The sequence below is a fragment of the Macaca nemestrina genome, chromosome 7 (assembly GCF_043159975.1).
Source record: "Macaca nemestrina isolate mMacNem1 chromosome 7, mMacNem.hap1, whole genome shotgun sequence".
In the NCBI taxonomy this organism is placed as follows: Eukaryota; Metazoa; Chordata; class Mammalia; order Primates; family Cercopithecidae; genus Macaca; species Macaca nemestrina.
Window position 1 is genome coordinate 151,405,107 of NC_092131.1, and position 25,905 is coordinate 151,431,011.

Below are 25,905 nucleotides of genomic sequence, written 5' to 3' on the forward strand. Positions count from 1 at the left end.
TCCTTCACAAAATTTGCTGCATGTTCTTTTCTTTTAATAACCTCTTTATGTATCTCTCCACATTTTTCCTCAAGCTCCTATAAATGTACAGATACATTGTAGGGGCTTCTTGAGGGGTCATTATATAAAAATAGGATTATACTCTAAATATCACACTAAAACTTGCTTTTCTCACTATGGACATCTTCTGTTTCTAGAAATAGATCTAGCTGTGTTTTGAGTAGCTGTGTACTGTGCATATCATAATGTAACAGTTGTCTTATTGGTGGAAGTTGGGTTTTTTTGCTATTACGTACAATATTGCAGTTAATATCCTTATACATTTATCTTTGTGCTTTTACATACTATATCGGTAGATATGAATCAGAGGATTCTATGTATTACAACTTTTGATAGATGCTGCTCATTATTTATTAAAAGGTTATACCACTTGAGCAGCAGCATGCACAGTTAAGACCCAGATCCTGATCTGGGTACATTTCCTCTCCACCAGGAGCTTAATGGAATGGCTGGATCCAGATGTATAGCAGATAAAGGACAAGGTCAGCCTAGGATACCTTGTGTCAAAAAAAAAAAAAACAAGAAGTCCTCAAAGACAAATGGAGTCTTGTTGTTTGTTTTTTTGTTTTTATGTGTTTTTGTTTTCAGATGGAGTCTCGCTGTGTCGCCCAGACTGGAGTGCTGTGGCATGATCTCGGCTCACTGCAACCTCCACCTCCCAGGTTCAAGCGATTTTCCTGCCCCAGCCTCCTGAGTAGCTAGGATTACAGGTACCCACTACCACACCCAGCTAATTTTTGTATTTTTAGTACAGACAGCGTTTCACCATGTTGATCAGGATGGTCTCAAACTCCTGACCTCAGGTGATCCACCCGCCTCAGCCTCCTGAAATTATGGGATGACAAGCATGAGCCACTGCACCCAGCCTAATTTTTGTATTTTTAGTAGAGACAGGGTTTTGCCATATCAGCCAGGCTGGTCTTGCACTCCTGACCTCAGGTGATCCACCCGCCTCAGCCTCCCAAAGTGCTAGGATTACAGGCCTGAGTCTTGTATAAAGGATACAAAGAGCCAGCTAGAAGAGGCTCTGAATGACCAAATTTGGAACAATTTGAATATCAAACAAACCATTGTAATTATACCACACTGAAATTTTTTAAAAATTAGTGCATCTCTACTGATACTAAAAGATGGTAGGGGAGAAAGTAAAGCTCTTTTAAAAAGAAGGATATGGCTGGGTGTAGTGGCTCACGCCTGTTATCCCAGCACTTTGGGAGGCTGAGGTGGTTGCATCACCTGAGGTCAGGAGTTTGAGACCAGCCTGGCCAGCATGGCGAAACCCCGTGTCTACTAAGAATACAAAAAATTAGCTGGGTGTGGTGGCAGGCACCTGTTATCCCAGCTACTCTGGAGGCTGAAGCAGGAGAATCGCTTGAACCTGGGAGGTGGAGGTTGCAGTGAGCTGAGATAATGCCATTGCACTCCAGCCTGGGCAACAAGAGTGAAACTCCGTCTCAAAAAAAAAAAAAAAAAAAAAGATACTAGCCATTAAGGGTAGAAGGAATGACAATATTTTAAAAATTCACCATTTTGTAATCCCCAGTATGATATGGGAAATTAAATTTAGGCAAGGATCATCATGGAGGCGAATATCCTGGTGAGAAGCTGTTGGGCTGTTCACATGGTGCCATAGATTACTTACTCATCAAACATAAAGGGAAAAACATGTCTTTACACTAGAGAAATCCTACAGTTACCACCTTAACCAGATCGTCAAAGTAAGCATCACTAGCGCAGGAAATCATGATGTTAATGTATTATTTTGTTGGATGCAGTAAGAAGTACCGAATTCACTTATGAAGCATTCTTTCCAAAAATGTTTAAGCAACCTTCATGTTTATCTGCAGGATTACCTTCTTTAGTTAGAATTGTAAATTATTCCCGGTCTCTACTAAAAAAATACAAAAAATTAGCCGAGTGTGGTGGCAGGTGCCTGTAGTCCCAGCTACTCGGGAGGCCGACGCAGGAGAATGACGTCAACCTGGGAGGCGGAGCTTGCAGTGAGCCGAGATCGCGCCACTGCACTCCAGCCTGGGTGACAGAGCGAGACTTGGTCTCAAAAAAAAAAAAAAAAAAAATTGTAAATTATTTTACTATATGACCTTAGGTAGGTTATGTTAGTGACTTGTCTGAGTCTCAGAGCCCTTCTTTGTAAAACAGTGACACTGAATCAGAAAAAACGTATGAAAGTAACCTAGCATGTAGTTTGTTGTAAGAATGTAACACTAGTTCAGCTCTGCTGTCAGAATCCATTCATAGCCATCAAGTATATAGCTGAATGAAAACTACATTTCTCTTTTTCACATCTTATTTCCTTACCTAATTCGATGTAATTTGATGGCATGCTTTATGAATTCTCTATACTTGCTTAGATCCATAAGCTATGAAGCCCCAAGTATGCCATAAACCCTCTAATCCAAAACGTTCAAGGGACATTTTAGGTAACAGAGCATGGGATTAGAATATTTCTATACTCATTAGAAATTTACGTTGACTTATATGAAACTACCAGTTTTGTAGATTAAAAATGGTGAAATATCAGCAATGTCATGTGATTCAATCTAATAATGTGCTTTAGTGGCGGAAGCTTAGTACATCATTAGCATTTGCCAAGCATTCCTTCTTTTTCCTTCCTTATGGCTTTAGAAAAAGATTTGCTCAGAGGAGGAGAGAAGGATTTGTATTGAGCCAAGTTTTAAGGAAATTGTGATGTGAACTCTAAATCTATTGTGATGTATATTCTAAATATTTTTGGGTATTTCTTCATTTTATATTCTCCTCTCCTCCCATGTACTATAGTTACTCTTTCCAATCACGTCTTACCTCTTGGCTTTTCTTTCCAGGTAGTGGGAAATGAGACAAAGCTTTTCTTTTTCTGTACTTTAAATTCTGGATTGGTCTTTTTGAATAGGCAGTTGCAGAATTTTGAAAACATGAGCAAGAATAATTTACTTCAAGTCCCAGCTGGTTCTCTTCCAAAGATAGCACTTAGAAATGATAATGTACTTTTTTCCTTTGTACCCTGGTTCCTAGTAGAATGTGGAAGGTAAGACAGATGGATGGATTTTGAGTACATGTCATTTTATAGAATATAAACAATGGCCGGGTGCGGTGGTTCATGCCTATAATCCCAGCACTTTGGGAGGTCAGGAGTTCGAGACCAGCCTGACGAACATGGTGAAACCCTGTCTCTACCAAAAATATAAAAATTAGTTGGGCATGGTGACACGCCCCTATAGTACCAGCTACTTGGGAGGCTGAGGCAGGAGAATCGCTTGAACGTGGGAGGTGGAGGTTGCAGTGAGCCAAAATTGTGCTACTGCACTCCAGTCTGGGTGACAGAGCAAGACTCTGTCTCAAAAAAAAAAAAAAAAAAAAAATATATATATATATATATACATATATATATATATAAACAATGAAGTAATAATTCATAGGAGATTGGAAAGTTTCCAGCTGTGAAGGGAGTATTGAAATTACATCATAGCAAGAATTCTTCCTGGAGTACGGCCCTTATAACAAGAGTCGTAATTGTTAGGCCGGGCGCGGTGGCTCAAGCCTGTAATCCCAGTACTTTGGGAGGCCGAGGCGGGTGGATCACGAAGTCAGGAGATCGAGACCATCCTGGCTAACATGGTGAAACCCCGTCTCTACTAAAAATACAAAAAACTAGCCGGGCGTGGTGGCGGGCGCCTGTAGTCCCAGCTACTCGGAGGCTGAGGCAGGAGAATGGCGTAAACCCGGGAGGCGGAGCTTACAGTGAGCCGAGATCGGGCCACTGCACTCCAGCCTGGGTGACACAGCGAGACTCCGTCTCAAAAAAAAAAAAAAAAAAAAAAAAAAAAGAGTCGTAATTGTTACTCCCTTCAGAAAGTGGCGTATCTTCCTTAAAGAAACTGTGCTGGGCAATTGTGTATGGTTTTAATATTCCTAACCCTCCTTTTTATTTCCTCAAACAAGAAGAAACAAATTCATGGAATACCGTCCCTCTCAAGGAAATGTGATCAACCCTGCATATAAATAGCTTTATTAAAATCCTTAGTTGTTGGCAAGCCATATCATTGCCAGTTTGAAAGTTACTGTTTGTCTTCTAGACAGCTGCTCAGGAAGCAATCTTGCATGCGTCTGGAAATGGCACAACCAAGGACTACTGCATGCTTTATAACCCTTATTGGACAACTCTTCCAAGTACCCTAGAAAATGCAGTAAGTAAATCACAGTTACTATTCATAAACATAAAAATAGTGAAGAAGGAGGCTGGGTGTGGTGGCTCATGCCTGTAATCCCAGCAATTTAGGAGGCCGAGGTGGGCGGATCGTGAGATCAGGAGATTGAGACCATCCTGGCTAACACGGTGAAATCCCGTCTCTACTAAAAATACAAAAATTAGCTGGGTGTGGTTGGGGGTGCCTGTAGTCCCAGCTACTCAGGAGGCTGAGGCAGGAGAATGGTGTGAACCCAGAAGGCGGAGCTTGCAGTGAGCTGAGATTGTGCCACTGCACTCCAGCCTGGGCGACAGAGCAATACTTTGTCTCTTTAAAAAAAAAAAAAAAAAAGTGAAGATGGCTGGGTACAATGGCTAATACCTGTAATCTTAGCACTTTGGGATGTCAAGATGGGAGGATTGTTTGAGACCAAGTGGTCAAGACTAATCTGGTCAGCATAGTGACACCCTGTCTCTATTTAAAAAGAAAAAAGAAAAAATATTGAAGAAGTGAAAATGAGTGATAATTATGTTTTATTGTGTGAAACCATTGTAATGTATAGTTGTTAATAAATAATAATTTTATTGATTTTTCTCAAGTATTTTTCTCTCTAGGAAAATAGGGAATTTTAAAATACTTAATTCTAAGCCTAAATATTTCTAATTCAAACGATATTGTCTTAAACCAATATTGATAACTGAATGCAGTATTTATAACTGAATGCATTTAGGATGAAATATGATTTTTATCATGTTAAGAAGACATTTCTTATTTTCAGACTTCCGTTAGTTTGATGAATCTGACTTCCACACCACTATGCAACCTTTCTGATGTTCCTTCTGTTGGCATAAAGAGCAAAGCAGTTGTGGTTCCATGGGGAAGCTGCCATTTTTTGGAAAAAGCCAGAATTGCACAGAAAGGAGGTGCTGAAGCAATGTTAGTTGTCAATAACAGTGTCCTAGTAAGTTATAAAAACGATCATAACTTATTTTGAGTTCATGATGTGAAATTTCACAAAAATGGAATTAACGTCTTTGTGTGTGGTTTAGAGGCTGAGTTTTGAATAATCTGATGGCAAGATTCTTTGTAAATAAATAATCAAGATCTCATAGGCATTTACTTGGAAAGTTTTTCAGTTTTTCTATTCCTAGAGCAGATAAGACTTTGTTAGAAACAAATATATATATATATTCATATATATATTCAGATATAGGTATATATATTCATATATAGGTATATATGTATTACACATACATAATATATATCATAAATGCTCTATATATTGTAGCATTTATCAGTTTAAGTTCATGTTAAAAGGATTCAATTTTGAGAACTTACAGAATATTAAGAAAGAATACCTGACATTTTTGTCTTATAAAGAAAGCTGTAATATTGATATTTAGTGGAATAGTATTTTATTCTATAATATATTAGTAGTAAATAAGTTTTCATAATTTTTTTTTCTTTTAGTTTCCTCCCTCAGGTAACAGATCTGAATTTCCTGATGTGAAAATACTGATTGCATTTATAAGCCACAAAGACTTTAAAGATGCAAACCAGGTAAATTAGCAATTACATATTAGATAAAGTTTATAAATACTATATCTCTTTATTTTTAATCACTGATGTTTAATTTTGAGTGCTATATTTGCTCCATTTGCCAACAAGAAGCTATCAAGTTTTTCTTTGGAAAATACTCATCTCTCATTTGGCACAAAGTGTCTCAAAGCCTAAACTTTAGAAAGGATGTTTGTTTTCAGTTCTTTAAAAGTCTCTTGTCATGTCATTTATCTTAACTTTAAATTCCTGAACAAAATATGACTGTGTAGAACACTGCACTTTAGAGATTTTATAAACCAAAACATATCATCATACTTTTGACTAGAGAATATATCATGTCATCAGACAATAATTCTAGCCTTCTTGACTGTCTGATGTATAATGTCCGTTGCAGAGTGAAATGTAGACTATTGCTGTTATGACTATAGTAGAGAAAAAAGTTATTCCTGTGTTTAACTGTTATTTTGCCTTTCAGATTCTGGGAAATAACATTACTGTGAAAATGTATTCTCCATCGTGGCCTGACTTTGATTATACTATGGTGGTTATTTTTGTAATTGCTGTGTTCACTGTGGCATTAGGTGGATACTGGAGTGGACTAGTTGAATTGTAAGTTTAATTAACTTAAGCATTTTTGTAATCAAGGGTTAAAAATTTCTGCAATCATTTTAATTATATAACAACATAAAAATTGTATCTGCCCTCAGAATGTGATGCTAGTAAGCCCAGTCTGCAGGTTTGTCCTCATGTAGATCATTCATGTTTTCACCAGAGAGAAAAGAGTCACAGATTTCTCTAACTCTTCCACTGTCAGAGGAACACTGACATCACATCAGAGACTCTTTTAAGTTAAAATGTTTAATTCTGTCTCCCAGGAAGGGTCATGGGAGATATCCTAATATGCCTATTGATTTACATTGGAAGAAAATAAGCAAGAGAAAGTAGGGAGTTTCTCAGCTCCTCCTGGGCTGAGTCATTACAGTGTGGCCTCATCATTCTGTTTTATGCTTTAGGAATTCTAAGGATGTTAGTAATGTCCACCTTTTTTCTTCACTTAGTCAAGATTTATTTCAAGGCTTGAAAACATTCAGGCCAACTAAAATGGTACTACTGTCACTTTTTTTTTTTTTTAAGCAAATTCTATTTAATTTCCTTTTTCTTTCTTTCTTGCTTTAATTGTACTTTAAGTTCTAGGGTACATGTGCACAACATGCAGGTTTGTCACATATGTATACATGTGCCATGTTGGTGTGCTACACCCATTAACTCATCATTTACATTAGGTATATCTGCTAATGCTATCTCTCCCCACTCCCCCCACTGTCACTTTTTATAATACATAAATAGGCCAGGCGCGGTGGCTCACGCCTGTCATCCCAGCACTTTGGGAGGCCGAGGAGGGCAGATCACCTGAGGTCAGGAGTTTGAGACAAGCCTGGCCAACATGGTGAAACCCTGTCTCTACAAAAAATACAAAAATTACCTGGGTGCAGTGGTGCGTGCCTATAATCCAGCTACTTGGGAGGCTGAGGCAGGAGAATCGTTTGAACCCAGGAGGTGGAGGTTGCAATGAGCCGAGATTGCGCCATTGCATTCCAGCCTAGGTGACAAGAGTAAGACTACGTCTCAAAAACGAACAAACAAACAAACAAAAAATAATATAAAACTTTGAAAAATGTAGACACGGTTAAATAACCGCTATACACCACACTATTCAATTCTCAAAAGCAATGGCTATTTAGCAAACTGTAAGGTAACAGTAAAATATCAGAGAACTTTTATACATTTAGAGAACATAATTAGCAGCAAGCTAGTCAGACAAAACAAACACAAATGTTGTTACATTTTCCTTTTTTTTTTTTGATACAAAGTCTTGCTCTGTTGCCAGGCTGGAGTACAGTGGTGCTATCTTGGCTCACTGAAAACTCCACCTCCAGGGTTCAAGTGATTCTCCTGCCTCAGCCTCCCGAGTAGCTGGGACTACAGGCCACACCACCATGCCCGGCTAATTTTTGTATTTTTAGTAGAGATGGCATTTCACCATGTTGGCCAAGATGGTCTTGATCTCTTGACCTCATGATCTGCCCGCCTTGGCCTCCAAAAGTGCTAGGATTACAAGCATGAACCACCGTGCCCGGCCTCCATGTTTGTTTTTAATTTTGCTTTATAAAGCCACTGATAAATTGAGACATCTCTCAAGTATAGGATTTCTCACATTAAAAATTGTATATTTATATATATATCTTTTAGAGATGGAGTCTTGTTCTGTTGTTCTGTTACGTAGGCTGGAGTGCAGTGGCATGATCTCAGCTCACTGCAACCTCTGCCTCCCAGATTCAAGTGCTTCCCCTGCCTCACCCTCTTTAGTTGCTGGGATTACAGGTGCCTGCCACCATGCCTGGCTAGTTTATGATGAGTTTTCACCATGTTGGCCAGGCAGGTCTTGAACTCCTGACCTCAGGTGATCTGCCCACCTCAGCCTCCCAAAGTGCTGGGATTACTGGTGTGAGCCACCAGGCTCAGCCTAAAAATTGTATTTTCTAGCCTTGGAAACATAGCAAGACCTCATCTCTTCTAAAAATAAAAAAATTAGCCTGGTGTAGTGGCACACGCCTCTAGCCCCAGCTACTCAGGAGGTGGAGGTGAGAGGATTGCTGGAGCCCAGCAGTTTCAGGTTACAGGGAGCTGTGATTGTGCCACTGCACTCCAAGCTTTTTTTTGAGTGAGAGCCTACTCAAAAAAAAAAAAAAGGCCAGCTGCAGTGACTCATTTTCGGGAGGTCGAGGTGGGCAGTTCACTTGAGCCCAGGAGTTCAAGACCAGCCTGGGCAACATGGTGAAACCCCATCTTGGCCGGGTGCAGTGGCTCACACCTGTAATCCTAGCTCTTTCGGAGGCCGACGCGGGCGGATCACGTGAGGTCAGGAGTTCGAGATCAGCCTGGCCCACATGGCGAAACCCCATCTCTACTAAAAATACAAAAATTAACCAGGTGTGGTGGCATGCACCTGTAGTCCCAGCTACTCAGGAACCTAAAGCAGGAGAATCACTTGAACCCAGGAGGTGAAGGTTGCAGTGAGCCAAGATTATCCCATTGCACTCCAGCCTGGGTGACAAAGCGAAACTCCATCTCAAAACAAAACAAAACCCGTCTCTACAAAAAAATAAAAAATAAAAATTATACTTTCTAAATATTTTTATTGAAAGAAATGAAAAAGCCGCAAACTGCATTGTTTGCCATAAACTCATACACCAAAAAGTAAAATGCAATCCAACTGAATCTGTTTATGCTTCCCTTTTCTCCAACAACAGCTTTAAATGTTTGCTGTATACTTTATAAATTTTATTAAAATCAGTTCTAATTAATTTATGCAGATTAGGGGAAATGATTTATAATTAATTATCCTTAAAATTACCTGCTACAAACTTCTAACCCTACTGCCCCCATAGCCAGCACATCTGCTGCTAAAGTGAACAATGATGCAATGTACTATTTGTGGGGACCCAAAGCATCTGTAGTCTTGATTTCCTGAATACCCAAAGATTTCAACTTTCTGCCACTTTAAACAAAAAGACTCAAATGGCCAAAATTATACAGTGAGAGGAAAAATCTATAGCATGAAGATCAACTAAAACTTTAAAGCATGTCCATATTTTCATTTAAATACAGAAATTTCAAATATACACAAAATTTGGATTTTCCTATTTAGTAGTAACCTTAACTCGGTCTCCCTACAGTTTTGTACTTTTGGCTCTAAATTAAAATGAGCAATATACATAGAAGAGTCAATATATATTCATAACTCTCAATGAAAAAAATGTGCCCAGAGCATATTATTTCATGTATGAAGGGCAAAATATATTTGCCTTGTGAATTGATCTATAGCTTCCATTTAAAAGGTCTTATCTGGGCCAGGCATGGTGGCTCACGCCTGTAATCCCAGCACTTTGGGAGGCCGAGGCAGGTGGAGCACAGGGTCAGGAGATCGAGACCACGGTGAAACCCCGTCTCTACTAAAAATAAAAAAAATTAGGCCGGGCGCGGTGGCTCAAGCCTGTAACTTTGGGAGGCCGAGACGGGCGGATCACGAGGTCAGGAGATCGAGACCATCCTGGCTAACACCGTGAAACCCCATCTCTACTAAAAATACAAAAAAAAACTAGCCGGGCGAGGTGGCGGGCGCCTGTAGTCCCAGCTACTCCGGAGGCTGAGGCAGGAGAATGGCGTAAACCCGGGAGGCGGAGCTTGCAGTGAGCTGAGATCCGGCCACTGCACTCCAGCCTGGGCTACAGAGCAAGACTCCGTCTCAAAAAAAAAAAAAAAAAAAAAAAAAAAAAATTAGCTGGGCGCTGTGGCGGGTGCCTGTAGTCCCAGCTACTCAGGAGGCTGAGGCAGGAGAATGGCATGAACCCTTGCAGTGAGCCGGGATTGCGCCACTGCACTCCAGCCTGGGCGAGACTCCGTCTCAAAAAAAAAAAAAAAAGATCTTATCTGTAACTAAATGAAGCTAAAGTTATTTGTAATTTCTTAAATACTAAAATTTGATTGACTTGCATCAAGAGGGAAATGTTAGAGTTTAACAAGTGTAGGTTCCTGGAGCATTGAGCTTTAAACATTTTACGTATTTGGAAAGCATGTTTCAAGATATATCAGTCACATCTTTCATATGAGTAAGCTTGTTTTTTTCCTTCTTTATTAATCTTTAATCTTTTCTTTTTGAGATGGAGCCTCACTCTGTCACCCAGGCTACAGTGCAATGGTGCGATCTTGACTCATTGCAACCTCCACCTCCCAGGATCAAGCAATTCTCCTGCCTTAGCCTCCCAAGTAGCTGGGATTGTAGGTGTGAACCCCCACATCCCGCTAATTTTTTGTATTTTTTTAGTAGAGATGGGGTTTCGCCATGTTGGCCAGGTTGGTCTCGAACTCCTGACCTCAGGTGATCCGCCTGCCTCGGCCTCCCAAAGTGCTGGGATTACAGGTGTGAGCCCCTGCGCCTGGCAATTATTAATCTTTATAAAGCATAGTATGTAAGATCTCCATATCTCTAAAATCATTTTGTGTATTACTTAGGGAAACTTTAGAAATAATTTTCCAAAAGCTGCTGATTTATTAAAAATGTTTTCCTATTTATTATAGATTCTTCCTGTACTTCCATTACTATGTAAATTTTTTTGTTTTCTAGAATAGTGCTTCTCAAACTGTAAAGTGCATACACTTATCTAGAGATCTTATTAAAATATAAATTCAGGCCAGGCGTGGTGGCTTACACTTGTAATCCCAGCGCTTTGGGAGGCCAAGGCAGATAGATCTCTTGTGCCCAGGAGTTTGAGACCAATCTGGGCAGCATAGTGAGACCCATCTCTACAAAAAAAATTTAAAAATTAGGCCGGGCGCGGTGGCTCAAGCCTGTAATCCCAGCACTTTGGGAGGCTGAGACGGGCGGATCACGAGGTCAGGAGATCGAGACCATCCTGGCTAACACGGTGAAGCCCCGACTCTACTTAAAATACAAAAAAAATTAGCCGGGCGAGGTGGCGGCGCCTGTAGTCCCAGCTACTCGGGAGGCTGAGGCAGGAGAATGGCGCGAACCCGGGAGGCGGAGCTTGCAGTGAGCGGAGATCGCGCCACTGTACTCCAGCCTGGGTGACAGAGCGAGACTCCGTCTCAAAAAAAAAAAAAAAATTAGTTGGGTGTGGTGACATGAACCTATAGTCCTAGCTACTCAGGAGGCTGATGTAGGAGGACCATTTGAGCCCAGGAGTTTCAGGCTGCAGTGAGCTGTTATCATGCCACTGCACTCAAGCCTGGGCAGCAGAGCAAAATCCTCTCTCAAAAAGATAACAATAAGAATAATAAAATACAAATTCAGATTTAGTAGGTTTGGGATAGGGGCCCAGATTCTGTATTCTTTTTTTTTTTTTTTTTTTTGAGACGGTGTCTCGCTCTGTCACCCAGGCTGGAGTGCAGTGGCGCAACCCCGGCTCACTGCAACCTCCACCTCCCAGGTTCAAGCAATTCTCCTGCTTCACCTTCCCCAGTAGCTGGGATTACAGGTGCACGCCTGCACGCCTGACTAATTTTTTGTATTTTAGTAGAAACGGGGTTTCACCGTGTTGCCCAGGCTGGTTTCAAACTCCTGAGCTCAGGCAATCTGCCTGCCTCAGTCTCCCAAAGTGCTGGGATTACAGGTGTATGCCACCATGCCCAGCCCGATTCTGCATTTTTAACAAGCTCCCAAGTGATTTAGCTGGCCCATGGACCCACACTTTGAGTTTAGCAAGGCAAGCTTTTTTATATACACGTTAGGACAAGCTCCTCCTTGAGAAAATTGGAAATTGGAGGAGAATACATACCAGCTTTTTTATTTGTAAAACATGATGATGGAGCAGAAACAAGTAATTTGTTGCCTTCAGAAACCAGACTGGGAGAGGAAATATCCCATACCTGCAGGATCATGGATTTTAAAATTGAGGGGGCTGATTCTAAGAGCAAAATAAAGATACAGAGAAATAAGTGTATGTGGGAGGAGAAAGGGGTGGTGACCATATGGAGAAAGAGAATATGAATCAGTGATACAAAGGAAAAAGTTCCATACAAAGAATTATTAAAAACACAAGGCCCATCATTTAGCAAGTAATGATAGTTGGATGGAAAGAGAGTAAGGCTTAGGGAAGGGAAAATGTGCCAGGACAGGACCTCACAACCCAAAATTACTCTGCCAAATGAGAGATGTACCTTAAGCAAAGGGGAAAGATGCCTGGGTTCTATAGAAAGACTTTTCAGCAGTGTTAAAATCTTTTTTTTTTTTTTTTTGGTGATAGAGTTTTGCTCTTGTCACCTAGGTTGGAGTGCAATGGCGTGATCTTGGCTCACTGCAACCTCTGCCTTCTGGGTTCAAGCAATTCTCCTGCCTCAGCCTCCCAAGTAGCTGGGATTACAGGCATGCACCACCATGCCCAGCTAATTTTTGTATTATTAATAGAGATGTGGTTTCACTATGTTAGCCAGGCCAGTCTTGAACATCTGAAATCAGGTGATCTGCCTGCCTCGGCCTCCCAAAGTGCTGGGATTACAGGTGTGAGCCACCATGCCCAGCCTAAAATCTTTTTATATTAAGGTCACTGGTCCTCAGCCTTTATAACCTCTAGATGACATGCAAGAAAGCTTAGGTTCCTGTTGCATATGGCTCTCAAGCTGATATGAAAATTCAATTTTTTTTCCAAAAAAGATGAATTGTAATTTTTTTTTTTTTTTTTTTTTTGAGTTGGAGTCTCACTGTCACCCAGGCTGGAGTGTGGTGGTACGCGATTTTTGCTCACTGCAACCTCTGCCTCCCAGGTTCAAGCGATTCTCCTGCCTCAGCTTCTCAAGTAGCTAGGATTACAGGCACGTGCGTGCCACCACACCTGGCTAATTTTTGTATTTTTAGTGGAGATGGATTTTCATCATGTTGGCCACGCTGGTCTCAACTCCTGACCTCAAGTGATCTGCCCACCTTAGCCTCCTGAAGTGCTGGGATTACAAGTGTGAGCCACCACAATTGGCAGAATTGTAATATTTTAATGTGATATAAATCTAGTACACTGTATGCTTTCCTTAAATAAATTGCCTGTGCTTTTTAGTTCAATGACTATGAATATATAAATCTTTATTATGGCTTGTATGTGTACTATGACAAAAATTTCTTTAAATGTATTTCTGCAGTGACAGATAACATAATTAGCACCTTTTTACACTCAGGTACCACATTTATAGAAATTTATTTAATACCCTGTCATTCAGCTCTAGAGTTTCAGGGGAGGTGCTAGTGTGTCTCCATCAACTCTCTCCCTGCTCTTTTCCCAGGCAATCTACTTAGAATCACAGATGCTTAATACAGTAGCCATCTCAGTCAACAGTTTTCCAGTAAGAAAGTGGCTTGTTGGTACACAGTTGGGAAATATGCAGTTCGAAAGGAATACACTCTTTTAGGCCAGGCTTGGTGGCTCATGCCTGTAATCCCAGCCCTTTGGGAGGCCAAGGCAGTTGAATCACTTGAGCTCAGCATTCGTGACCAGCATGAGTAACACAGCAAAACCCTGCCTCTTTTTTTTGTTTGTTTTTAAATTTAATTTTTAAAACTATATTAAAAGAAATAAACTTTTTTAACCTAAATTTTGTGTTGAGCCCAGACATAATGAGCAGGGCCAGGATTTGCACAGGAAGGAGCAGAGTTTAGAACAAAGTTGTTGAAAAGTATTCAAAAGTAGTATTAATAATATGTCGTAGATTGCATATAACTAGGAGGAGACAGTAAGGTTGACAAGAGATTGCCCAGCAAACAACAGTTGCAGGTCTTTTCCTCTTCGACTTCTGTCTCTGTTATTAGCTCTGTGGCCTAGCAAGAGTTGAGACAATATTTTGTTATCTTAAATAAAGGTAGGACAAAGTTATGCCTTGAATTTCTTTTGAGTCCTTTATAATACATTGATGAGCATAGACTAGGCATATAGTAAATGCTAAGTTGATTGAGAGGAGAATTTAGCATTTGCATTTAAGAGAAGTGGCCAGGTGCAGTGGCTCACGCCTGTAATCCCAGCACTTTGGGAGGCCAAGGTGGATGGGTTGCCTGAGCTCAGGAGTTCAAGACCAGCCAGGGCAACACGGTTAAACCCCGTCTCTACTAAAATACAAAAAATTAGCCTGGCCTACCAGCATGTGCCTGTAGTCCCCGCTACTCGGGAGGCTGAGGCAGGAGATTTGCTTGAACCCGGGAGGCAGAGGTTTCAGTGAGCAGAGATCGCGCCAACTGCACTCCAACCTTGGCAATAGAGCAAGACTCTGTCTCAAAAAAAAAGAGAAGCTAATTTTTAGAAGTACTTTACTGTCTGTAAGTTGATAATAGTAAGTTTGTAAGAAGCTTTGGTTTTAGTTTGAAATTTATTGTGTCAATATAATTTTCAAATTAGGTAATATAAACATCCACAAGTATTAATTTGTTTATATAATAAATGTCATCTCTTTCAGCAATTTTGCCTGCAGAAAAAAATGTTTCAAAAGTTAGTGGTTGAGAACAGATCATCTCTGGAGGGTAGCATTTAAGAGGTTTTTACTTTCTAGATTACGTATTTCTTTTTAGGGTACAGTTTTTAAAAAGTACCTTACTTGCTATAACAAGATATCTTAGAAAAATAATAAAATAAAAATATTTTAATAAATAAAAATACATTGCTTTCTTCAGAAACACATTTAAATTGGTGTTAGAGAGAGATTTTTTAAATAACTGTGCTTGGCTAAGATTTGCTAAAGTTCCTTTGTGTTTGTACAGGGAAAACTTGAAAGCAGTGACAACTGAAGATAGAGAAATGAGAAAAAAGAAGGAAGACTATCTAACTTTCAGTCCTCTTACAGTTGTCATATTTGTGGTCATCTGCTGTGTTATGATGGTCTTACTTTATTTCTTCTACAAATGGTTGGGTAAGAAGTCATATTTTATGTTTGTTACTGTTAACATGCATTCTTTTCACTGACTATTACTAGATTTATCTTTTCCTTTAAGCCATTCTACCTGGAAAACTTATGTGAATAATTTGGTTAATAATAATTTTTTAAATTGTCTCACTGACTAATACTAGATTTATCTTTTCCTTTAAGCCATTCTACCTGGAAAACTTATATGAATAATTTGGTTAATATTATTATTTTTTTAATTATCAGTGTTAGGTCTCTGTTACTCTGAGATATAAATATTCAGATTAAGAATACACTATGTGCCAGGAGCAGTGGCTCATGCCTGTAATCCCAACACTTTGGGAGGCCGAGGTGGGTGAATCACCTGAGGTTGGGAGTTTTAGACCAGCCTGACCAACATGGAGAAACCTTGTCGCTTCTAAAAATACAGAAATTAGCCGGGCGTAGTGTTGCATGCCTATAATCCCAGCTACTCGTGAGGCTGAGGCAGGAGACTTGCTTGAACCTGGGAGGCGGAGGTTGCGGTGAGCCGACATTGCGCCATTGCACTCCAGCCTGGGCAACAAGAGCGAAACTCCATTTCAAAAAAAAAAAAACTGGCCGGGCGCGGTGGCTCAAGCCTGTAATCCCAGCACTTTGGGAGGCCGAGATGGGCGGATCGCAAGGTCAGGAGATTGAGACCATCCTGGCTAACCTGGTGAAACCCCGTCTCTACTAAAAAAAAATACAAAACACTAGCCGGGCGAGGTGGCGGGCGCCTGTAGTCCCAGCTACTTGGGAGGCTGAGGCAGGAGAATGGCGTGAACCCGGGAGGCGGACCTTGCAGTGAGCTGAGATCCGGCCACTGCACTCCAGCCTGGGCGACAGAGCAAGACTCCGTCTCAAAAAAAAAAAAAAAAAAAAAAAGTACGTTATGTTTTCAGATAAGAACACTTCTTCATGGATGAGTTGAAATAATTGCCATGGTCCCTAAGTTTTCCTCTCTGTAGATGAAGAATGATATAGCTCAGTATCTAAGCAGTGGATTAAGGAGTTCTTGGTGGCTATATTTAGTTACATGAAATAGAAGATTATTCAAATTACTGATGTATTGCCTCTACTTACTCCCAAAGTGTAGTTTATCTTTTGTCAATTTGCAAATGAAAATGTTTCATTGCTTGAATTTTATGTTACTTATATAAACAGGATCATATTATATCTGAAGACACACAGGTACTTCCTGTGGTCTAGAGAGTGACTAGTCCTTTTTTTCCTTGAAGACAGTGGGAATAGGAACTATAATGGCTTGGCCATCTCCTGAACAGTCTTATTAATGGCTTAACAGAATGAAAATTTGCCATCCCTGGACAGTATACAGCTCAAAGAGAAGGGAGACTAGGGAAAAAGGAGTGTACCTGATAAGAACTAGCAAAAAGCCCTTGTGAGAACCACCAAAGGCTACTATGCTTATGTGTATAGCATTAGCATAAATTTCTGGACTAGAACCACCAAAGGCTACTATGCTTATGTGTATAGCATTAGCGTAAATTTCTGGACTAGAAAACTAGGGCCTAGGATTGTTTCATTCAGCATTTTTTTTTTTTTTTTTGAAGCAGAGTCTCGCTCTGTTACCCAGGCTGGAGTGCAGTGGCGCAATCTCGGCTTACTGCAACCTCCGCCTCCCAGGTTCAAGCGATTCTCCTGCCTCAGTCTCCCGATTACAGGTGTGTGCCACCATGCCCGGCCAATTTTTGTATTTTTAGTAGAGATGGGGTTTCACTGTATTGACCAGGCTGGTCTCGAACTCCTGACCTCAAGTGATCCACCCGCCTCGGCCTCCCAAAGTGCTAGGATTACAGGTGTGAGTTACCACGCCTGACCTCATTCCATTTTTGTTCAGTTTCTCTTGTCCTGTGACAGCAGTTTAAAAACTAGGCCTATGATTTTTTTTTTTTCTTTTTTTTTTTTTTTTTGAGACAGAGTCTTGCTCTGCCGTGCTCTGTCACCCATACTGGACTACAGTGGCACAATCTGGGGTCACTGCAATCTCTGCCTCCCACATTCAAGCGATTCTCCTGCCTCAGCCTCCCAAGTTGTAGGACTACAGACGCGTCCTACCATGCCCAGCTAATATTTGTATTTTTATTTATTTATTTATTTGAGATGGGGTGATTCTCTTGCCTCAGCTTCCCAAGTAGCTGGGATTACAGGCGTCTGGCACTACCCCAGGTAATTTTTGTATTTTTAGTAGAAACAGAGTTTCACCATGTTGGCCAGGCTGATCTCAAAGTCCTGACCTCAGGAGATCCACCTGCCTTGGCCTCCTATAGTGCTGGGATTACAGGTGTGAGCCACTGTACCCAGCTTATGACATGTAGTTTTTAATTAAAAAGAAGTCATTCTGGCCAGGTGCGGTGGCTCTCGCCTGTAATCCCAGCACTTTGGGAGGCCAAAGCAAGCAGATCACTTGAGGTCAGGGGTTCAAGACCAGCCTGGCCAACATGGTGAAACCCCGTCTCTACTAAAAATACAAAAATTAGCTGGGCATGGTGGTGCATGCCTGTAGTTCCAGCTACTCAAGGGGCTGAGACAGGAGAATCGCTTGACCCTGGGAGGTGAAGGTTGCTGTGAGCCAAGATTGCCCCATTGCACTCCAGCCTGGGCAACACAGTGAGACCCCATCTCAAAAAAAAAGAACTCATTTTGTTAATATCACTCATTTTAACCTGTTGCTGAGAGAGCGAGTACTAGGATGATATTTGTATTATGTTGGCATCAAACAAGTGCTTTTATTAATTTAATACTCCTTCAGATTAATTTATGTTATCAACTCTCAGTTTATAGTAGTCATTGATAGAAAAAAGAGAGCCCTCTACTTTACCTGAAAGCATATTTTAGTTTTTGGTGAGAGATTTCCTTAAATTCATTGCTATTTAAAAAGAAGACGGCTAGGTGCAGTGGCTCACGCCTATAATCCCAGCATTTTGGGAGGCCGAGGCAGGCACATCACCTGAGGTCAGGACTTTGAGACCAGCCTCACCAACATGGCAAAACCCCGTCTCTACTAAAACTATAAAAATTGGCTGGGTATGGTGGTGCATACCTGTAATCCCAGCTATTCGGGAGGCTGAGGCACAAGAAACACTTGAGCCCAGGAGGCAAAGATTGCAGTGAGAGCAGAGATCACACCACTGCATTCCGACCTGGGCAACTGGGCGACAGAGCAAGACTCTCAGATAACAAAACAAAACAAAACAAAAACCTCACGATCTAAATTTCAGCTTAGTAAGTAAATCAGGTCATCGTATAGTCACTTCGTTGGAAGTATGATTCAATAAAGAAAACTAAAGAATTAATATTGCTTGTATAAATATTTTCTTATCACCTTTCCTTCTGTTCTCATGTAATTTAGTGTTTTGTTTTTTTCTAGTTTATGTTATGATAGCAATTTTCTGCATAGCATCAGCAATGAGTCTGTACAACTGTCTTGCTGCACTAATTCATAAGTTACCATACGGACAATGCACGTATGTATCTCTTACAGGAAATTTTATAATGTTGGTGTTTATAATTTAAAACAATACAAAATAGGAGTATTATTTGAAACCTATATAGTCTGATATACATTGGACCTATAGGTGTTTAAATTTAAATTTAAATAAAATTAAATAAAATTAAAAATTGAGTTTTTTCATTCTTATTAGCCACATTTCAAGTGCTCAATAGCCACATGTGACTAGTAGCTACTATATTGGACAGCACAGATATAGTACATTTTCCTCATCACAGAAAATTATATTGGACTGATAAACATTTTATTATGTCTCATTTGTTTTATGTAAAATCAAGACTTTTAAAATTGGTATTTCAGCCGGGCGCGGTGGCTCAAGCCTGTAATCCCAGCACTTTGGGAGGCCGAGACGGGCGGATTACGAGGTCAGGAGATCGAGACCATCCTGGCGAACATGGTGAAACCCTGTCTCTACTAAAAAATATAAAAAACTAGCCGGGCGAGGTGGCGGGCGCCTGTAGTCCCAGCTACTCGGGAGGCTGAGGCAGGAGAATAGCGTAAACCTGGGAGGCGGAGCTTGCAGTGACCTGAGATCCGGCCACTGCACTCCAGCCTGGGCGACAGAGCAAGACTCCGTCTCAAAAAATAAAATAAATAAATAATAAATAAATAAATAAAATTGGTATTTCAGTCACTTCTTATGACTGTGGTTAACATTTGCTACTGCTTATATCAAGTAAACTTTGTACTTCATCTGCAGTGTTAACTATTTCAACCTGTTTTTTAGGATTGCATGTCGTGGCAAAAGCATGGAAGTGAGACTTATTTTTCTCTCTGGACTGTGCATAGCAGTAGCTGTTGTTTGGGCTGTGTTTAGAAATGAAGACAGGTATGAATACTCAATGTATTTGCTTTTAGATTAAGGATGAATTGTTTCCTATGTTGGCCTGATACTTATTGTGATTATTATGGAACTTTTTTGCTTCTATGCCAGAACACCAGTCTTGTAATGAACTACTTAAATAAGCAGATCTTATGTTCATGCGTTTGAACTCATATAGAGAAGGAAATATGAATTATTATTTCAACACATACACTGAAATAGACTTTAAAAATATACTTAATTTCACGTCTGTAATCCCAGCACTTTGGGAGGCCAAGGCAGGCGGATCACCTGAGGTTGGGAGTTCGAGACCAGCCTGACCAAAATGGAGAAACCCCGTCTCTACTAAAAATACAAAAAATTAGCCGGGCGTGGTGGCGCACACCTGTAATCCCAGCTACTCGGGAGGCTGAGGCAGGAGAATTGCTTGAACCCGGGAGGCAGAGGTTGCAGTGAGCGGAGGTTGCAGTGAGCCAAGATCACACCATTGCACTCCAGCAACAAGAGTGAAACTCTATCTCAAAAAAATATATGTGTGTATGTATATATATAAGTGTGCGTATATATATGCATGTGTGTATATTTTTATATATATATACACACACACTTAGTTTTGGTATAGCCACACAATAGAGTGCAATGCAGCTCTAAACAATGAAGATCTCTATGAATTGATATGCAGGGAGTTCCAGGAGAGAGAGAAAGAGACAGAGAGAGAGAGTGTAGAAAGAATCAAAATGTCCATCAAACTTTGAATGGGTGAATACATTATGTTATATTTACACAATGGAATACTATTCACCAATAAGTAAGCCTTATACTACATGCACAAGCGTGAATGAATCTCAAACGTAATGCTAAGTGAAAGTAGATACAAAAGAGAACATACTTGCCGGGCATGGTGGCTCATGCCTGTAATCCCAGCACTTTGGGAGGGCGAGGTGGGCAGATCACTTGTGGTCAGGAGTTCGAGACTAGCCTGACCAACATGGAGAAACCCCATCTCTACTAAAAATAGAGAATTAGCCGGGTGTGGTGGTGTGTGCCTGTAATCCCAGCTATTCAGGAGGCTGAGACAAGAGAATCACTTGAACCCGAGAGGCAGAGGTTGCAGTGAGCTGAGATCATGCTATTGCATTCCAGCCTGGGGAACAAGAGTGCAACTCTGTCTCAAAAAAAAAAAAAAAAAAGAGAGAGAGAGAGGATATACTCTATGATATATAAAGTACAAAAAGGAGCACAAACTATATATATTTATGGGCTACATGTGATGTTTTGATACAGGCATACAATGTGTAATGATCACATCAGAGTCATTGTGGGATCCATCACCTCAAGCCTTTATCATTTCTTTGATTGGGAACATTCCAATTTCACTCTTTTAGTTATTTTTACAATATACAAGAAGTTATTAACTGTATCACCTAATTGTGCTACCAAAATCTTATTTATTTTATTTAACTATATTTTTGCACCCATTAACTATCTTCACTTTATCACCCCAACTCTCTACCTTTTTTTAGCCTCTGGTAACCATCATTCTACTATCTCCATGAGTTCAATTTTTTTATTTTCTTAATTTTAGCTCTCACTATGAGTGAGAACATGCAATATTTGTCTTTCTGTGCTTGGCTTATTTCACTTAACATGATGTCTTCCACTTTCATCCATGTCTTTACAAATGACAAGACTTCATTATTTTTTGTGGCTGAATAATATTCCATTGTGTGTATTTGTATAATTTTATGTATATAAATATGTGTATATATATGTGTATAATATTTCCTCTATCCATTGATGGACACAGGTTGATTCCATATCCTGGCTATTGTGAATAGTGCTACAATAAATGTGAGAGTTCAGATACCTCTTTAATACTGAGTTCCTTTCTTTTGCATGTATATCCAGTGGTGGGATTGCTGGATCATATGGTAGTTCTGTTTTTAGTTTTCTGAGGAATTTCCATACTGTTCTTCATAGTGGCTGTGGTAATTTACATTCGCACCAACAGGGTACGAGGTTTCCCCTTTTCCCACATCCTTGCCAGCATTCTGGGGTGAGATGATATCTCGTAGTTTTGATTTACATTTCTCTAATTGCAGTCAGATTTCATCTGATTGGAGATGCTGAGCATTTTTTCATATATCTGTTGGTCATTTGTATGTCTTTGGAGAAATGTCTATTCAGATATTTTGTCCTATTTTTAATTGGATGATTTGGTTTTTTTTCTATCGAGTTGTTTGAGCTCCTTATATATTCTGGTTATTAATAGCTTGTCAGATGGGTAGTTTGCAGATATTTTCTTTCATTCTGTGGGTTGTCTCTTCACTTTCTTGATTTTTCCTTTGCCATGCAAAACCTTTTAGCTTGATGTGATTCCATTTGTCCATTTTTGTTTTTGTGGTCTGCGCTTTTGAAGTCTTACTCAAGAAATCTTTGCCAAGACCAATGTCCTGGAGCATTTCCCCAGTGTTTTCATCAAGTAGTTTCACAGTTTCAGGTCTTAGATGTAAGTCTTTAATCCACTTTGATTTGATATTTGTATTTCTTTAAGTGAAAAAAAGTGAAGTGCAAAAAAATATATAGAGTATGCTGTCTTTTATGCAAGAAAGAGGGGGATATAAGAAAATATACAGATATCTGTTCATTTGCAGGAAGATAACCAGAAGAAAATATATACTTAAGTTTATATTAATGTTTTATTAATAAAATTATTGAGGACTGAAAGGATTTAATGGCCTAAAATTTGGGAAACAAAGCTCATACAGCTTTATACAGCTTCAGGTAGGATAATTAATGGATAATTACTCATGTCAATTTCTGATGGAGTAAGTTGCATAACTTGTTTTCTTTATGTTCAAGCTATTTGGATCTGTGTTAACACTGAAATTCTTTTGTTAACAGCTGTTTTCTAGAACGAGACATGTGTTAATGCACTTATGTCTGATATATGTTCTTCTGAGGTAGCCTTTTCAACTTTTTCTTAGTATAATAATAATCATTATTCTACTGGGACAGTAAAATTACCAAATATGGAATATATGAGGGGTTTTGTTGTTATGCTTGCTGTTTAATAATTGAATAGTCAGAAATCAGCCAGGCATGGTGGCGTGCATGCCTGTAGTCCCAGCTACTTGGGAAGCTGAGACACGAAAATCGCTTGAACCCAGGAGGCAAAGGTTGCAGTGAGCCAGAATCACACCACTGCACTCCAGCCTGGGTGACAGCGTGAGACTCTGTCTCAAAAAAAAAAAAAAAAAAAGGAATAGTCAAATCATAGCAATTAAATGATATTACCTCAGTGATCTATGTCTTTGGAAAAGCTTCATCTAAACATTAATAAAGCAATAGAGTAATATCTTTTGATTTTAGGTGGGCTTGGATTTTACAGGATATCTTGGGGATTGCTTTCTGTCTGAATTTAATTAAAACACTGAAGTTGCCCAACTTCAAGGTAATGTATACAATACTACTTTGCTTGTTAAAATGAATTTTTAAAAGACAACCTTATTAAGGCATAATTTACCTACAATTAAATGCACCAATTTTTGGTGTACTGTTTATGGAAATTTTACGAATGTGTAACTTTGTAACCACTATGCCAGTGAAGTTGTAGAACATTTCTCATCTCTTCCAAAAGCTCTACCGTGGCCTTTGCAATCAGTCCTAATCCCCAGGCCCAGTCAACCACTGATTTGCTAGCTAAACTATTGTTGTTGGTTTTTTTTTTTTTTGAGACGGAGTCTCGCTCTGTCACCCAGGCTGGAGTGCAGTGGCCGGATCTCAGCTCACTGCAAGCTCCGCCTCCCGGGTTTACGCCATTCTCCTGCCTCAGCCTCCCGAGTAGCTGGGACTACAGGCGCCCGCCACCTTGCCCGGCTAGTTTTTTGTATTTCTTAATAGAGACGGGGTTTCACCGTGTTAGCCAGGATGGTCTCGATCTCCTGACCTCGTGATCCGCCCGTCTCAGCCTCCCAAAGTGCTGGGATTACAGGCTTGAGCCACCGCGCCCGGCCCTATTGTTGTTTTTTTTCTTTTGTTTCTTTTATTTGTATAAATTTAAGGGGTTCGAGTGTAGTTTTGTTACATGGATATATTGGGTAGTGATGAAATGTGGGCTTATAGTATAACCATCACTCGACTAATGTGCATTGTCCCCATTAAGTAATTTCTTATCCCTCACCCCTTCTAACCCTTCCACCATGCTGAGTATCCAGTGCCTGTTATTCCTCACTCTTATCCATGTGTATACTTTATTTTAGCTAAATTTTGTTTGTTTGTTTTTGTAGAGATGGGGGTCTTGCTATGCTACCCAAGCTGTTCTCAAACTGCTGTCCGCAAGCAGTCCTCCTGACTTGGCCTCCCAAAGTGCTGGGATTACAGGCATGAGCCACTGCACCTTGCCTAAAATATTTTTATTTATTTATTTGTTTGTTTGTTTGTTTTTGAGATAGAGTCTCGCTCAGTCTCCCAGGCTGGAGTGCAGTGGTGCAATCTTGGCTCACTGCAGCCTCTGCCTCCTGAGCTCAAGCGATTCTCCTGCCTCAGCCTCTCAAGTAGCTGGGGTTACAGGCGCCCACCACCAAGCCCTGCTAATTTTTATATTTTTAGTAGAGACAGGGTTTTACCCTGTTGGCCAGGCTGGTTTTGAACTCCTGACCTCAAATGATCTGCCCACCTGGGTCTCCCAAAGTGCTGGGATTACAGGCGTGAGCCACTGTGCCCAGCCTGCTTAAAATATTTTTAATCATTCATGTAATATGCCAAATTCATAAAATCTTTAACACGACTAAATATCAGAGAAGCACATTTCTTTTTTTTGTTTGTTTCTTTTTTCCCCCCCCCCCCCCCCAAGACAGTCTCACTCTGTCGCCCAGGCTGGAGTGCAGTGGCACGATCTCAGCTCTCACTGCAACCTCTGCCTCCCAGGTTCAAGTGATTCTCCTGCCGCAGCCTCCTGAGTAGCTGGGGTTATAGGCACACGCCACCACGCCTGGCTAATTTTCGTATTCTTTTTTTTTTTTTTTTTTTTTTTTTTTGAGACGGCGTCTAGCTCTGTTGCCCAGGCTGGAGTGCAATGGCCGGATCTCAGCTCACTGCAAGCCCCGCCTCCCGGGTTCACGCCATTCTCCTGCCTCAGCCTCCCGAGTAGCTGGGAGTACAGGCGCCCGCCACCTCGCCCGGCTAATTTTTTTTGTATTTTAGTAGAGACGGGGTTTCACCGTGTTAGCCAGGATGGTCTCGATCTCCTGAACTCGTGATCCGCCCGTCTTGGCCTCCCAAAGTGCTGGGATTACAGGCTTGAGCCACCGCGCCCGGCCTAATTTTCGTATTCTTAGCAGAGACGGGGTTTCACCATGTTGGCCAGGCTGGTCTCGAACTCTTGACCTCGTGATCTGCCCCGCCTCAGCCTCCCAAAGTGCTGGGATTACAGGCGTGAGCCACCATGCCCAACCCAGCACATTTCTTTGGTTCGGTGATTTTTTTAAAAAACAAGATAAAGAAGATAAGCGTTTTAATATGTAGAATAATAAAACTATACATAGTATTAACTATAAGATATCTTTTTAAAAATAATATTTAAATGTATATTCATATCTTTATTTGGACTTGAAAAATAATTTAATGCCTTAATTTCTATTTAGGAAGATTGACCTTTAATTTTGTTTCTTTCTTCAACAGTCGTGTGTGATACTTCTAGGCCTTCTCCTCCTCTATGATGTATTTTTTGTTTTCATAACACCATTCATCACAAAGGTATGACCATTTTTTAAATGCGTGAAGAAACATGCTAAAAAGTGATGATCTTAAATCTGCTCCTAGATTATTAATTTTTCAGATGTTTACCACTGAGTGAATTCTAATTCTCTTAAAAGAATTGTCATTGAAATTGGCCTTTTAACTTTCAAGGCTTTAATCCATTTTGTTAGATTTTTTTTTTTTTTTTTTTTTTTTTTTTTTTTTTGAGACGGAGTCTCACGCTGTTGCCCAGGCTGGAGTGCAGTGGCGCGATCTCGGCTCACTGCAAGCTCCGCCTCCCGGGTTCCCGCCATTCTCCTGCCTCAGCCTCCTGAGTAGCTGGGACTACAGGCGCCCGCCACCGCGCCCGGCTAATTTTTTTGTATTTTTAGTAGAGACGGGGTTTCACTGTGGTCTCGATCTCCTGACCTTGTGATCCGCCCGCCTCGGCCTCCCAAAGTGCTGGGATTACAGGCTTGAGCCACCGCGCCCGGCCTTGTTAGATTTTTAAAATG

The 25,905-nt window shown here is 40.5% G+C and overlaps 1 protein-coding gene across 4 annotated transcripts in view; it reads left to right on the top strand.

Annotated features, from left to right (window-relative positions):
* LOC105493110 (signal peptide peptidase like 2A) overlaps positions 1 to 25,905 on the top strand; it is a 61,918-nt gene that overhangs the window by 15,100 nt on the left and 20,913 nt on the right. For all 4 annotated transcript variants that reach the window (XM_071066855.1, XM_071066854.1, XM_071066856.1 and 1 more), the window contains exons 2-10: positions 4,155 to 4,265; positions 5,044 to 5,226; positions 5,736 to 5,825; positions 6,301 to 6,434; positions 15,136 to 15,284; positions 18,688 to 18,784; positions 19,556 to 19,657; positions 23,024 to 23,105; positions 25,334 to 25,408. In XM_071066855.1, the coding sequence (XP_070922956.1) occupies positions 4,155 to 4,265; positions 5,044 to 5,226; positions 5,736 to 5,825; positions 6,301 to 6,434; positions 15,136 to 15,284; positions 18,688 to 18,784; positions 19,556 to 19,657; positions 23,024 to 23,105; positions 25,334 to 25,408 (1,023 nt within the window). The remainder of the gene's footprint in view (positions 1 to 4,154; positions 4,266 to 5,043; positions 5,227 to 5,735; positions 5,826 to 6,300; positions 6,435 to 15,135; positions 15,285 to 18,687; positions 18,785 to 19,555; positions 19,658 to 23,023; positions 23,106 to 25,333; positions 25,409 to 25,905) is intronic.